This window comes from Neoarius graeffei, chromosome 7 (genome assembly GCF_027579695.1).
Source record: "Neoarius graeffei isolate fNeoGra1 chromosome 7, fNeoGra1.pri, whole genome shotgun sequence".
In the NCBI taxonomy this organism is placed as follows: Eukaryota; Metazoa; Chordata; class Actinopteri; order Siluriformes; family Ariidae; genus Neoarius; species Neoarius graeffei.
The window spans coordinates 611599-626667 of record NC_083575.1 but is presented as its reverse complement, the minus strand read 5'-3'; the positions used below and the strand labels follow the sequence as shown (position 1 = coordinate 626667).

Here is a 15069-nt window from a genome sequence, read left to right as displayed (position 1 = left end):
TCCATATAATGGGCAAAAACTCTTCCGCACCCTGTTCAATGCTTTTTGCCGAGTGTTGCCGGACTGTTTGGCGAGTGAGCGATCCACTGACGGTAAACAAGGACCGAGTGGACTTCAGCGGCGACTAGGATTTCAGTATCACTCGGCAAACAGTCCGCCACAATCCGAGTAGGGAATGGCTGAGCGGAGCTGTCACTCAAACACAAGTTAGCCAATGGGAATGCGTTCCTGGACAGCCCGCCCACACGGGTGCCAAACCTGCAGCAGAAAGTCCGGGAGCGCAAACGGGAAAGCTGGAATCGCAACCCGAATAAATTACAGCAAACACAACCGAGAGAGACGCGGAACAAAAATAAAAGGTTCCTGAAGAGTAATACACTGATATTTTGCACGATTACACGAATAATCTGTTTGCCAGGCTAAAAAATCGACTTTTTGTTCTTTTTTTGTATTTTGATTTGTCGTTATGTTTGATATTTCAGAAGTTTTGTTTGAACATTTTGGCACAAAATTGCTTCCACACCTTCCGCTGCACACTGAAACTGCGCGCGCCCTTTGGCTGGGCTTTCGAAGTCACGTGGTTCTGTGCTGCCCCGAGGGTCTTGATGTCATCGGTCACGTGATTACGGTAACCCTTCAGTGTGTGTGGGTTTGTTTGTTTGTTTGCGCTCCTGAAGTATAAAGAGTTTCAGTGTGCGGTGAGTGTGCAACAGAATGTTTATTATTTATTTCCTGTATTTAATCTCAGCCACCAGCTTGTGTTTTAATCAGCGTTCACGCCGGAAGTTTGTGTTGTGCACTCGCAGCTGTTAGCACTGCGCTAGCTCACTCAGCACGAAGAAATAAATCATGTACAGAATAAACTCCTACTGGCGATTAAATTAAATTTCACCCGACACACAAACATAATAATCTAATGTTAATATGATTTAAAATGATTAACAGTTGATTGACGTGTCTGAGAAAATGAACAAATGAGTGAGTACCGGATTAAAGTTTATTCTGGGCTGTAAATCTGAACAGTTTACCTCAGAGCCTCGAATAAACAAACAGACGCATTTTTTGGTTTTGTTTCCGACAAAAAGTAAAGTTTATTATCATTAGAGTATCAGCAGATTTGAGCAACATTATAACCGGAAACGGAAACCGTAGGCTTATTAAACACTTTTCAGTGTTTCACACAGCACTCATTTATTACGACTTTGGGTTGAGGATATTTAAATTTTTGTTTATTAATGAGTGACTATTTAAATGTGTGTGTTTTATTCTAACAGGAGTGCGAGATGTATTATTACAGATATGAGAATGCGGAAGTCAGTTGCTGTTATAAATATCTAATGTTCAGCTACAACATCATCTTCTGGGTAACTAACACACACATACACACACACTGATTATTTAAACTCTGTATGAGAGAGAGAGAGAGAGAGAGAGGATTCTGCAGTCCAGCTGGATGGCGAAGTTTCTCTGTGACAGGAAGTTGAGTCACTTGGTTTCCTGTTGTGTGTTAATATTAAGATCAACACTGTAGCCGTGTGTGTGCTCGCTCGCTCTGACACACAACAAAGAAGAAGGAGCCTTTGTTTTTGTCATATGGAAACTCAAACGCAGCAAAATTCCTCCTCTGCGTTTAAACCATCTGAAGCAGTAGAGACACCGCACTGGGCAGCTGTACTACAGCAGCTGGGGGTGAGGTGTCTTGCTCAAGGGCACTTCAGCTGTGAGACAGAGGAACAGTGAGGGAAAGTCATGTATTGAATCATATTCACTTGTGGACTGAATGCTGTAACTCTCTGAGACGAGTTTCTAATATCTGGAGATTTTAACGACTGCATTGCACGTGTGCTGGGATTTAAACTCTCAATCTCCCAGCCACCACCACGCAACCTCACCCAACATTGTGTGTGTGTGTGTTTCCACCAGCTGGCTGGAGCAGGGTTTATTGCAATTGGATTCTGGGCCTGGAGTGAGAAGGTGAGGAACTAATAATAAACATTATACACGCAAAATATTCTTGGTGTTAGTTTAGATACTAGATGTTAGCAGTTAGCTTACCACTCGTGTTCACTAAAGTGTGTGTGTGTGTGTGTGTAGGGTGTATTGTTGGACTTGACCAAGGTGACCAGTCTCCATGGGTTTGACCCGGTGTGGATGTTTCTGCTGGTTGGCATGGTAACGTTCATTCTGGGATTTGCTGGCTGTGTTGGAGCACTGAGAGAGAACATCTGTCTGCTCCGCTTTGTAAGATTTTGTAATATTATTTCTATTGTAAAAAAAAAAAAATTTTAGCCTTAAAAGTAAGAATCTTAAAAGTGAAATGACACTCTGCATTACACTGTACTGACCTGCTATTGATTGATTGATTGATTGATTGAAGTTTATTTCAAATATGAAAGCCAAAATAATAAAAAGAAAAAGAAAACACATTTAAACATAATGCATAGAAATACATATTTGAAAAGGAGTGAGAAGTAGTATAACTTATAAACTCCCACCCCTTCTCCTTAAATAGTGAATAACAATAACAAACTTCCTTGCTACCTGTCTAGATGCTCATGCCTGATACTTATAGATAAATAAAATGTATTTCTGACTTTGTACTGAGAAAACCTAAATGTAATTTACATATATCCATACCCATACATATACACACATGCATCCCTACATACACGCACCTCCCCATACATACATACCTACATACATATACCCATATAAAATATATCTATTATAAGCATACACCTTCACATACAGTACGCACGCACACAGACATGAAAAGTAACAGAAAAGTTTTCTCATAACACTTAGTGCTACCCATCACCTCCCTCATCCCTGTACCTCTTGAAAATAGTGTCTTTGAACCTCATTTTAAACTGTTTCATGTTTGGACACTGCTTCAACTCCATGGTGAACCTGTTCCATAGTCTCACCCTGCTAACTGAAACACAAAAACTTTTCCTGTTTGTACGAAGTAAATTAAAGTTAATTTTTCCCCTTAAATTATAACTCCCTTCATAGATACTGAATAATTTCTGTATATTTATTGGTAATAGATTATTTTTAGCTTTGAACATTATTTGAGCTGTTTGATAATCCACAATGTCTGTAAATTTTAGTAATTTGGACTGTAGATATCATGAGTTTGTGTGTTCCTGATAGCCAACATTGTGAATGATCCGTATTGCTCTTTTTTGAATGATGGTTAGTGGTCGTAGTGATGTTTTGTAGTTGTTGCCCCAAACCTCAGCACAGTATTGAAAGTATGGTGAGACTGGGGAGCAGTAAAGAGTGTGGAGTGATTTCTGGTCCAGAACCTTTTTTGTTTTGTTTATTATTGCAATGCTTCTTGAGACTTTAGTTTGTACATGTTTGATATGTGATTCCCAATTGATTCTGTCATCTATGGTTATCCCCAAAAATTTAATTTCGTGAACTCTTTCTATTTCAACTCCATCTATTTTTATTAGTGCCTGTGTATTCAGTGTACAGTTACCAAATAGCATTATTTTTGTCTTGCTCAGATTTAGTGAGAATCTGTTTCTGTCAAACCATTTTTTTAGTTTGTTCATTTCTATAGTGATGCCCTTCTGTACTTTTTGTAAGTTATCCCCAGAATAGAAAATATTTGTGTCATCAGCAAACAACACAAAATGCAATACCTTCGTGACTTTACATATATCATTAATGTCTCTCATCTCATCTCATTGTCTGTAGCCGCTTTATCCTGTTCTACAGGGTCGCAAGCGAGCTGGAGCCTATCCCAGCTGACTACGGGCGAAAGGCGGGGTTCACCCTGGACAAGTCGCCAGGTCATCACAGGGCTGACACATAGACACAGACAACCATTCACACTCACATTCACACCTACGCTCAATTTAGAGTCACCAGTTAACCTAACCTGCATGTCTTTGGACTGTGGGGGAAACCGGAGCACCCGGAGGAAACCCACGCGGACACGGGGAGAACATGCAAACTCCGCACAGAAAGGCCCTCGCCGGCCACGGGGCTCGAACCCGGACCTTCTTGCTGTGAGGCGACAGTGCTAACCACTACACCACCGTGCCACCCTATCATTAATGTACAAAATGAAAAACTTGGGGCCCAACACTGACCCCTGGGGGACCCCACAAGCAATGTTCAAACATGAAGAAACACAGTCACCCAATTTCACAATAAGATCACCTGCTATGATCTTATTAATGTTGCTACTCCACTGTCTGTCTTACTCATCTGTCTCACGCACACCTGTCTCACCCCCCAAACAGCCTCACATCCCTAACACTGATACAGACTTTAGCCTGCAATTCCACACAAATTAAACGTGTGTGTGTGTGTGTGTGTGTGTGTGTGTGTGTGTGTGTGTAGTTTTCGACTGTGATCGGCTTTATCTTCTTCCTGGAACTGACAGCGGCTGTGTTAGCACTGGTGTTTCAGGATCCACTGAGAAAGTGGATCAGCGACTTCTTCATAGTGAATGTGAAAGGATACAGAGACGACATTGACCTTCAGAACCTCATTGATTCACTGCAGAGAGTGGTATATACACACACACACACACACGTTTGGTTAGGGTTCAGTCCCTTTCCCAAATGCTGTTTTATTGTTGTCCAACCCCAAATCAGAAAAAGTTGGGATGGTGTAGAAAATGCAAATAATAAAAAAAAGAAAGCAATGCATTCTAAATTTACTTTGACTTGTATTTAATTGTAGACAGAATGAACCCAAGGTATTTCATGTTTTGTTGGTCAACTTCATTTCATTTGTTAATATACATCTATTCCTGCGTTTCAGTCCTGCAACACATTCCAAAAAAAAAAGTTGGGGCGGGGAAAGTTAGGGTTAGGTTAGTAATGAGGTAAAATAATTAAATATTTGTGATGTGAAACAGGTGATTTGGTACAGAATCAGTATCCAGGAAAGGCAGAGTCTTTGAGGAATAAAGACGGGCCAAAGATCTCCAGTTTATCAACAAATGCATGAGAAAATTGAGATGTTTAAAAACAATGTTCCTCAAAGAAAGATAGGAAGGGATTTGGATATTTCATCCTCTACAATGCATAATATCATTAAACATTTCAAGTAATCTGGAGGAATTTCGACATGTAAAGGGCTCAAGCCTAATCTGAACCCCCATGATATAAAATATTTGACTTGTATTGTACTCAAAACAATACAACAGCACATTATTTGAGGTTTTACCTCAAACATATATACATACATGCGTGTATGTATGTTTCATGAGGTAAAACCTCAAATAATGTGCTGTTGTATTGTTTTGAGTGCAATACAAGTCAAATATTATTTACAAATCCATTGTTTTCAGGTTTAACTTCAATTTCAACATACCGTCCCAACCTTATCTGATTTGAGGTTGTAATACCTGACTTTATGAGAGACACCTGGGAATGCCTGCAAACTGCCAGCTTTAGTCTGTGTAGCGACGGCATCTGTAACCCAGAGTGAGGAGCTTCGGCTTTCTTAACAAGTACAATGCACTGATTACAAGGGTTGGCCTATTGTATCTTAGCCTAGTAGTGCCTGGGTCTAGGGCTACTAAATTAACAGACGAAATGTTCAAGACAGTATTCTATTGGTAAATAACGGGGGGGAACGCCCTTCATTAAAGACATGATTTCTCTCTCTCTCTCTCTCTCTCTCTCTCTCTCTCTCTCTCTCTCTCACACACACACACAAAATGCATTCTTTGTGTCTTAACAGTGAACAGCCTACTGTCTTTTTTTTTTAAACGTAGTGTTTAGCTGCACTGTGTAGAAAAAGACTGCCCACAGGTTCAGGATTGAACATGCAGAGCTTTGTTTCTGTTATCAGAGGAACACAGTCCTGTACAAAATGTCACCATGAAACCAAAGTGTAGAAATTAACCTACAGTTTAAGCGAGTTCTACACACACACACACACACACACACACACTGAACTTTATAACAGCTGCACACATGTGAAATGGAAATAAATCAACTAAGGCAGGAAAATCTATTTTGGATAAAATTGTTATTGTCCGTTACACACTGATCAACCTGTGTGACTCAGCTGTGCCTTTGAATCGAGAATAAATGAAGAGGGAACTGAACATTAACTGTTTATTGAAATTACTACAAGGGTGATTATAGTTACTGTATGACTACAGCTACACCTGGAATGTGCTGAATCTGTTAGCGTTTGTAATTATTGTTCCATCCACTATTAGATAAAATCTTAAAATCTTACAATATTGTTTGAACATCTAGAGCAAGATAGTTTATTTTACAAATAATAACACTTCAGATATTGTTTTAACAATAATAAGCATTACTGTATTAATGATGGTGCAGATAGCTCTGTAACTACATGTCCTTGGGGTTGTTGAGACATGGAGGGGCAGAATAGTTTACCATCCAGCCCACAGTTCAGGTCAGAGTCCTTTGAGAGTAAATGCTTTGGCTTTCACAACATTCTGTTCCCAAAAGCTGATGTCGGGGGGAAAAGTCTTTTCACAAAGAAGGTTTTCGTGCTTTTATAGGTTTTTTTTTTAACTATTCTTCCATGTCGGGACTGTTCGGGGAAGAAGAAGGTATATTCCAACATGTAGCTAATGCTAACACTAGGCCACAAATCTGCACCGTCACTCCAGTCATTTTGGGGAATTTTGTACGAATCAGAACCTCTAATAAACACTTCTTTCTGACTAAGATTGTCCAAGTAATCCAGTAGCAGAGCTTTTTTAGCTGTAGTTTTCTTTGGACAACAGCAACAGATGCCAGACATCTTCACTTGGCTTCAGTATGTGAACTGCCAATCAGCGGGTCCCGCATCTGTTTACGATTTTTATATCACGATTTACAACCAATGGGAGACACCCTTTGTCGGCTGTCCACCAATCGCAGGCTCCTGTGCCACAATGGTGGTATGTTGATAAATATTTAGAAAATAAAAATGATATCATTATGAAATGTATGAAACCATCAAAAGCAATAAAAAAATTCACTATATATATATATATATATATATATATATATATATATATATATATATACACACACACACACACACCGGTTAGATGTAAGGAACATTATTCAGTGATTATTGTTTATTATTAACTCCAATCATGATATAAAAGTTCCAAGTTTGACACCTGCCCGCTTCAGACGCGCTACTGGCACATGATGTCCTTGACCCTCTGTCATGGAAAAATGACAAACACCAACACCAGTCTCATCCTTTTGCAAGAGACGGATAGTCTGGTTAACACCAGACCATATCACAAGTGAAATATGGTCTGGAATCTGCCTATTGAATTTCTCGTAGGGGAGGTGTGTTTACGATTGTCAACGGCCATTTATTGGACGTTGTGAATGTCTATCATTTGGCGTATACGTAGCCCATAGCCAATCATGGCAGTTGTACCCGGTGACGTAGTTAGAGCGACGAAGAGGCGAAGAAAGACTGTAACGCCAAACGCTGTTCTTTTTTTAAAACAAACTTTCGCTCTAAACTATTCAGAACAGTGTCTAAAGCTTGATTGAAAGTTTGGTTCGTATCGCTCGCCGCCATGTTAAATGTGATCCGTAAACAGTCCCAAATAAACTACAAGCTTCCGTTTGTCGAGTAGTACGCGTCACCGTCTTTCCACCCCTCCCCACTCTCTGATTGGCTCCCTAACTCAGGCGAGCCTTTATGGCCCTTTTCCACTACCCTTTTTCAGCTCACTTCAGCCCGACATGGCTCGTGTTTTGACTACCAAAGAACAGCACGACTCAGCTCGCTTCAGCCCTGCTCAGCACCCAAAACTCGCACGGTTTTGGAGTGGGGCTGAAGCGAACCAAACCGAGCTGAGTGAGGCTGGGGGCGTGAGGAGACACTCCCCTGTGCACTGATTGGTGAGGAGGAGTGTCCTCACATGCCCCCACACGCCCCGCGAGCACGCTGGGATCTGTAAACACCGCAAACCCAGAAGAAGAAGAATTACGAATTACGAGAATTTCTGAAGCCTTATGCACCTCGCCTCATCTATACGCTCTTGCCAGTATCTGTTGGCGTTGTCGGTGACAACAAGCCACAGCACCAAGACCAGCAACACTAACGACTCCATGTCCTCCATGTTTATTGTTTACTATCCGGGTCGTGAGACTACCGCTTAAAAGCTCACTGATGTCACTGTTTGCGCTGCTTAACGACATCACGTGACGTCCACCCACTTTCGCTAACTCCACCCAATGTGTCCACCCACTTCCAGCCAGCACGGTTCAGCGCGGCTGTAGTCGAAATGCAACCCCAACAGCCCCACTCAGCCCAACTCAGCACGGCATGGCTCAGCCCAACTCAGCACCGCACGGCTCAGCCCAACTCAGCCACGTTTGTAGTGGAAAAGCGGCATTAGACCATAGTTTCCATGCTGTCTTTTCAGATCGGAACGATTGTGCAAAGCAGCATGGGATTTCCCAGGCTAAGAGACGGAAGGTTTATTGCAGAAACGGACAAGTGATGAGGGTTCGGCACACCCCTCACACCTGTCCCTTTGTTCTCAAATCTAAATATACTATTTACTAGATAAAAAGGAAACATTACATCTGTTGCATTACATCATTGCAATTGCATGCCCTGATCATGTGCCGGGAGCGTGATCAGCTCTATAGCTGATTGGATCTTGTCTAATCTCTGGCTCGTATGCACACCTGCTACGCACGTAAGGAACATAAGATGAAAAATGTTTCAGTGCAGAATGTCCTTGAAGAGGCAACGCTCAGAGAAAAGGAAAATAAAACAGTATGACACTAAAATTTACTCTACACCCTCGTTGCCTTTAGCCAATTGGTATAAGTGCGTCATTACGTGGACCTCTCTGAGCCGAGCTTTTCCAGTACACTCGAACACACACATACTTCAACGAATTATAACCAAAAATGAGGAAATTTGAAGGATTTCCTCAAAATATTTTTGTACTTTTATATATTGTTGTGCTGATGAATAAAACTTTTTAACACATTTCCCGTGAAACGAGATGAGCTACTTTAGACTGGTTCCCTGCTCTCTTAGCGCAGAGTGAGCATACAGTCAATGTCTCTGATGCTTGGTAGGATTAATTTTGTATGGGAACCAGTCCAGGAAAACAAGATTTTCAATAGACACAGATAAACTTTGTTTTGAAGAGGAGTCAGATGTCACGATGCGTGATTCACTTTGCATAATAATAATAGACCGATCCGGTATGGTATTCTTTTCAATCCGCATGTTAGATTTGGCACAGTTTTATGCTGGATGCCCTTCCTGACTCAACCCTCTCCAATTTATCCGGGCTTGGGACCGGCGCCAAGAGTACGCTTATGCACCCCCAGTGGCTGGATTATGAAAGAGTAGAGTAGGGATGTACAAACTTTTGACTGGGACTGTGCTTACAGAGTGGTTACAAAATTAAATTCAATTTCCTGTCCAGTCAGTCAAACTTGCACCCTACAGAGTCTTTGACTACTGGTAGGTCAGTATTCACCTACTAAACTAAATGTAAATGTCCAGCCTGCGCAGTAAAATGAGTGTACATGGAAGACAGTAAGACAGAAGTAATCACTGAAACTTTAGTGTTCAGCCCACGCAGCATATATTAGACTCAACATCTCAGTTAATTCCTGGAAAGTAGAAGGTATTTGTAGCACATTTGTAAATTACCCAGTAACTAACCACTGACTACTACAGTCATACTTTTAAATTGAGAGTAATAAAATGGATTATTAGAGCAAGACACACTAACGATGTCCATAAAGTTGTTGTTTCACCCCCCTTTCCTTTAAAAAAAAATCAATTACTATAACCACTGGGGCCCAAACCCTTTCTGAAAAGTGCTTCGAAGTTATTTTTAACCCTTGCCTTTTCACCCAATATAAATGGCTCATATTCCAGAGAATGAGAGAGATACAGCTTTGACATTATCTGGTATCTCTGAGAATTACCCCAGTTCTGATCAAAAACTTTTCCAAGAGCACAGCCTTGCTGAATCATTAAAAAAGTCAGCAAAGGGCTCTCAAGTGATGCAACAGAAAAGCGTTTGCTTGTTTGAGTCCCGATGGCGACACTAGCCAGTCATGGGCATCTGGGAGCTCTCATGCATGTGGAGGTGGGTGGATAGCACTTTCCTTCAAATGTATTATGTCGCCCATGACCACGCATGAGCAACATTTTGAAAAAAATGTTGTTGGCAGGCATCAAGTACCTCGGAGGAAGCACGCCTTGGCCTTTTGCTGCGTTCATGTGCTATGGGAAGATGATGATTATTTTCCAGTTGGGAAGTGGTGTTTACCAGTGTGTTGTGTTCACATGCTTTTGTTGTTGTTGACAAATTAAAGATGGTGGACCAGATTCAGAATCAGGCCTGTTATTTGGCTAAAACAATTATAGATTGCCTTGTTCATCAGCTGCAGCAGGAATGAGTTATCAAAAGTCAAAAAATGCTAAATATTTCCTGATCATGACAAGTAGAGATTTTCTTAACACATTGAATGCCACGCAGTTTTTGGAAATTTGGCCGTAGCCACAATGAGTGTAGCCAGTATCTAGATCATTGTTGGCGTTCTTTGGACAGACACAGAATATTTTGTATTGGGCTATAATATACATATTATAATATAATATACATAACATGACTCGTTTAAAAGGTGAGAGTCAGCTTTCCGTAGGTGAAAACCACTTCTTTCTTGGTTCATAAGCTAGTCTTGTACCGCTCGCCGCCATGTTGAAAAGGTTAAAGTTCATCTCATCTCGGCAACTCGTGTATCAAAATTTTCTACGAGTTGCCCAGTGGAAAATACCACAAGAGGGGGCGTTCATGTGTGCTTTCCATGTCGGCGTTTGGTATTTACCATAATTCCCATAGCACATGAACGCACCATTTGTCCTCCCTGGTTGGTAGTAGTTGTGTGACTGGGGAGAGCTGGCCAAAACAAAATCAGGGAGAAAGTATTGGGGGGGAAGCCAACAAAGAAATTTTAAATCTCTATAATATAAAAACAGCTATATTTAATCAGTATCTGATCAGCAGTCCTTGATAATTCTCAGTTTCAAACATTAATATTTGCTGAGAATAAGTTGGAAATCATTTAAAGATGTTGATGCAGCCTTTTTTGGAATTTGTTTGAATTGACGTGGATTGGATTATAAAGTACTTGCGCTGTTTAAACATGCTTCAGTGCTACAGGCTCCTCTGTAATGCTCTTTTTGTGTGTGTGTGTGTGTGTGTGTGTTTTCATGCACTTTTCAGAACCATTGCTGTGGAGCAAATGATCCAAATGACTGGGACCAAAACGTTTATTTTAACTGTTCACAGACCAACCCAAGCAGAGAACGTTGTGGGGTTCCGTTCTCCTGCTGCATCGGTGATCCGGCGGTACACACACACACACAAGCACCCCCATGCACATGTGCTGCTCATGCATCCAATTATCCGATCAGCCAATCGTGTCAGCAGTACGGTGTATAATACCATACAGATTCATCTCACGAGCTTCGACTAATGTTCACAACAGTCATCAGAATAGGGACCAATCTCTGTGATCTCAGTGACTTTGACAGTGACAGGGTTGTTGATGCCAGAACAGGAATCTGAGGTGACTGTTGACTTGCGTAGTCATAGACATTGATGATTTGAAGATTGAGTAAAGACCAGGTGATGTTTTTCTTCAGTATGGGTGAGTCTGTGTCAAGCATCACCTCAGATTTCTGTTTTGGCATCAACAACCATGCTATGATCTGTGCCATTTTCCCCATTCTTATGTTTCCTGTGAATGTGAATTAAATCTCTTGGCGTATCTGCGTGACATTATGCACTGTGCTGCTAACCCCTGATTGGATAATTAAATGAATGTGTAAATGCTCCTAATAAGGCGAGTGGTATATATTGAATAATGTAGCATCGCCAATGAATTTATTTTGTACCCGTGAAGATCATGAAAAATTGAAAGGTGCACTTGGTAGGATTTAGTAACATCTAGTGGTGAGGTTGCAGATTGCAAACAACTGAATCCCCCCCTTCCTCAGCGTGTATTAGATCCTATGGCGGCAGTCAGGTTCAATAATTATGTCTCCAGGAACGTGTTAACTGCAACTGTGATAGAAGTATCAGGGCCAAACATTAATATTAATACTTAACAAATTAAAAGAAAAAACAAACCTATGCTGAACACCATCAGTCTCTTAAAATGGCTCAGGCATTCCTTGTTTTTCTTTCTTCTTCTTCGTCATCCTTCCGGTTTTGGTTTCAAGCTGCCGCTGGGAAAAACATGAAACTCGCTTTCTAGAGCCAGTTTTTGGTTTGTCTGTTCTGGTCTGCTGTCGTGCTGCAGCATGGGGATTTAGTGGAAGTGGACCTGCTCCTTATGTAGATGTGAAGGGCTCGTTACAGGTGATTTATACACTAATGAAAACATAATTATGAATAGTCAAGTTTATTTGTATAGCGCTTTTAACAATAGACATTGTCACAAAGCGGCTTTACAGAAAATTAAAGGCTTTAAACATGAGCTAATTTTATCCCTGTGTTGCCTGAAGACTGTTCTGTTTCTTTTAATAGCTCTCCCTAAATCTGACATAATGAACCTTTTAACATGTAAAAACTACAAATATTCCTGGCTGACTGTGTGTGTGTGTGTGTGTGTGTGTAGGACACAGTAGTGAACACGCAGTGTGGTTATGACATCAGGGCATCTGCACGTGCGGTAAGGGTCTGTCTGTCTGTGTGTAATATGATATTTTAAGTTATTCCATGAAATCGAGTCATGCATGAGCTGATAGCCGATGAGGCGCATAGCACCGAGTTGTCTATAAGCCATGTACGATGAGATTGAGTGGAATAACTGTTTTGTATTTTTTGGGGGTTTGTTTTTGAGTATAGTTTTTATTTCATCCTCGGTTGGTTCAGCAACACACTCTGCCATTTTGTTTTTCTCTATTCACGGTATATATATACATACATGCACACATACATACATACATGCATGCATATATACACACACACACACACACACACACATATATATATATATTGTGTGTGTTATGTATATAATTACACACCCCAGCGAGTGGCCTAGTGGTTTGCATGTCCACCTCTCGATCGGGAGATGGCGAGTTCTACTCACGGTCGGGTCATACCAAAAACCATTATAAAAGTAATATAGGTGAGAAGCCGAGGGCTATGAAATGGAGATCGGCGCCGCCAAACGTGCCATGAATGGTGTGGGAAGGACTTTGATATATATAAAATAAACTGTGTGTATATATAATGAATGTATGTATGCATGCAAGTTTTTATAATGTAATTGCATTCTCAAAATGGCAAACCGGTTCAAAATAAATTTTTTTTTTTTTTTATTAACTTGCATGTTTTTTGTGGATGTGTCCATATAATATAAAGAACATTACACGTTTGCGTGGATATGACGTTTATCTTGTCATGTTGAAAAAATATTTTCCCTCATTCACTTCACTCACTCATGATATATACATTCACCACTCAAAGATAAACTTCATGTCTTTGTGTCACCGTGTAATATCCTCTCTCTGTTGCTCTCTTTAGTTCTCTCTTTCTCTGTCTTGTGCTTTGCTCGTGCGCTCGCTCTCTTTCTCTTTCATATATTTAAAATTCACCAGTTTATACAGAATATTAATGAGTTGTACCAGTGATATGATCAGTGTTTGGTGAGAGCAATACCGATATGGACACTTTGACTTCGTGATATTTATTCAACAGTTTATCACAATTTATTTGTGAAACTTGGTTCTTGATTTGGAGTTTCTCACCGTCTGTGTCATTAAACAGGACGTGTGTGTGTTTCAGAAGAAGTGGGAGACTGTGATCTATGTGAAAGGCTGTGTTGCTGCTCTGGAAGAGTGGCTTCCACGGAACATCTACATTGTAGCAGGAGTGTTCATAGTCATCTCACTGTTACAGGTACACACACACACACACACACACACGCCTCACTGTTACAGGTACACACACACACACACACACACACACACACACCTCACTGTTACAGGTACACACACACACACACACACACACACACCTCACTGTCCACTACATCAAGGCTGTGTCTGTTCCCCGAGCTCAACAAAAAGGTAGAAATATTCAGAGAGTTTGTTCCAGTAACCTAATCAATATAAAATTAGATCATACTGACTGTACAGCTGCTGCCAGCACCTTTGATCTAAAGGTGGGGCTATTAAATATTAGATCTCTTACATCTAAAGCGCTAATGGTTAATGAACTCATTACTGATCAGGAGTTTAATGTACTGTGTTTAACTGAAACATGGATTAAGCCAAATGAATATATAGCATTAAATGAAGCGAGTCCTCCTGGATACAGTTATATACACCAGCCTCGTCTAACTGGCAGAGGAGGAGGCGTCGCGGTAATTTATAACGATTATCTAGGTGTAACACACAAACCTGGTTATAAATTTAATACATTTGAAGTTCTTCATACTCATATAATGTATGTAGCCTCGAAAAATAAGTCTACCCAGTTAATTCCATTGCTTATTATTTACAGGCCCCCGGGGCCATATTCTGAGTTTCTTTCTGAATTTGCAGATTTTATCTCAGATCTGGTTATTTCCTTAGACAAAGCTTTAGTTGTCGGAGATTTTAATATTCACTTCGATAACCCAGAAGACCCTTTAAAAACAGCGTTTGTGTCCATTTTAGATTCAGTCGGGATTAATCAGAATGTCATAGGACCGACCCATAATGGTGGTCACACCCTTGATCTAATACTAACATTCGGGTTAAACGTAGAAAATATAGTCACACTTCCACAGGCTGAAGTTATCTCAGATCATTATCTCAGCTCATTCAAACTATGTCGGAGTAATAATATATGCACCTCACCACGCTACTGTATTAAACATACTTTCACGTCAACTACTGCACAGAGCTTTATAAATGATCTCCCAGAGTTGTCAACTTTGATTGGGTCACTGTCAGCCCCTGCAGAACTTGATCAGGCAACTGAATGCTTGGAGTCAACATTCCGCCATACTTTAGATAATGTAGCTCCTCTAAAAAGGAAAATGGTCAGAGACAAAAAAT

At 40.6% G+C, this 15069-nt stretch overlaps 1 protein-coding gene across 4 annotated transcripts in view; it reads left to right on the top strand.

The window, feature by feature from the left end:
- Window positions 1-272: 272 nt before the first annotated feature.
- tspan14 (tetraspanin 14) overlaps window positions 273-15069 on the top strand; it is a 51234-nt gene continuing 36437 nt past the window's right edge. The window contains exons 1-9 of one of the 4 annotated variants that reach the window (XM_060925047.1): window positions 273-359; window positions 483-628; window positions 1275-1364; window positions 1924-1974; window positions 2095-2241; window positions 4363-4533; window positions 11240-11365; window positions 12639-12692; window positions 13793-13924. In XM_060925047.1, the coding sequence (XP_060781030.1) occupies window positions 1284-1364; window positions 1924-1974; window positions 2095-2241; window positions 4363-4533; window positions 11240-11365; window positions 12639-12692; window positions 13793-13924 (762 nt within the window). In that variant the 5' untranslated portion in view covers window positions 273-359; window positions 483-628; window positions 1275-1283. Of the gene's footprint in view, window positions 360-482; window positions 699-1274; window positions 1365-1923; window positions 1975-2094; window positions 2242-4362; window positions 4534-11239; window positions 11366-12638; window positions 12693-13792; window positions 13925-15069 lie in introns of all 4 variants that reach the window. The other 3 variants (XM_060925046.1, XM_060925048.1, XM_060925049.1) reach the window with 3 other exon arrangements.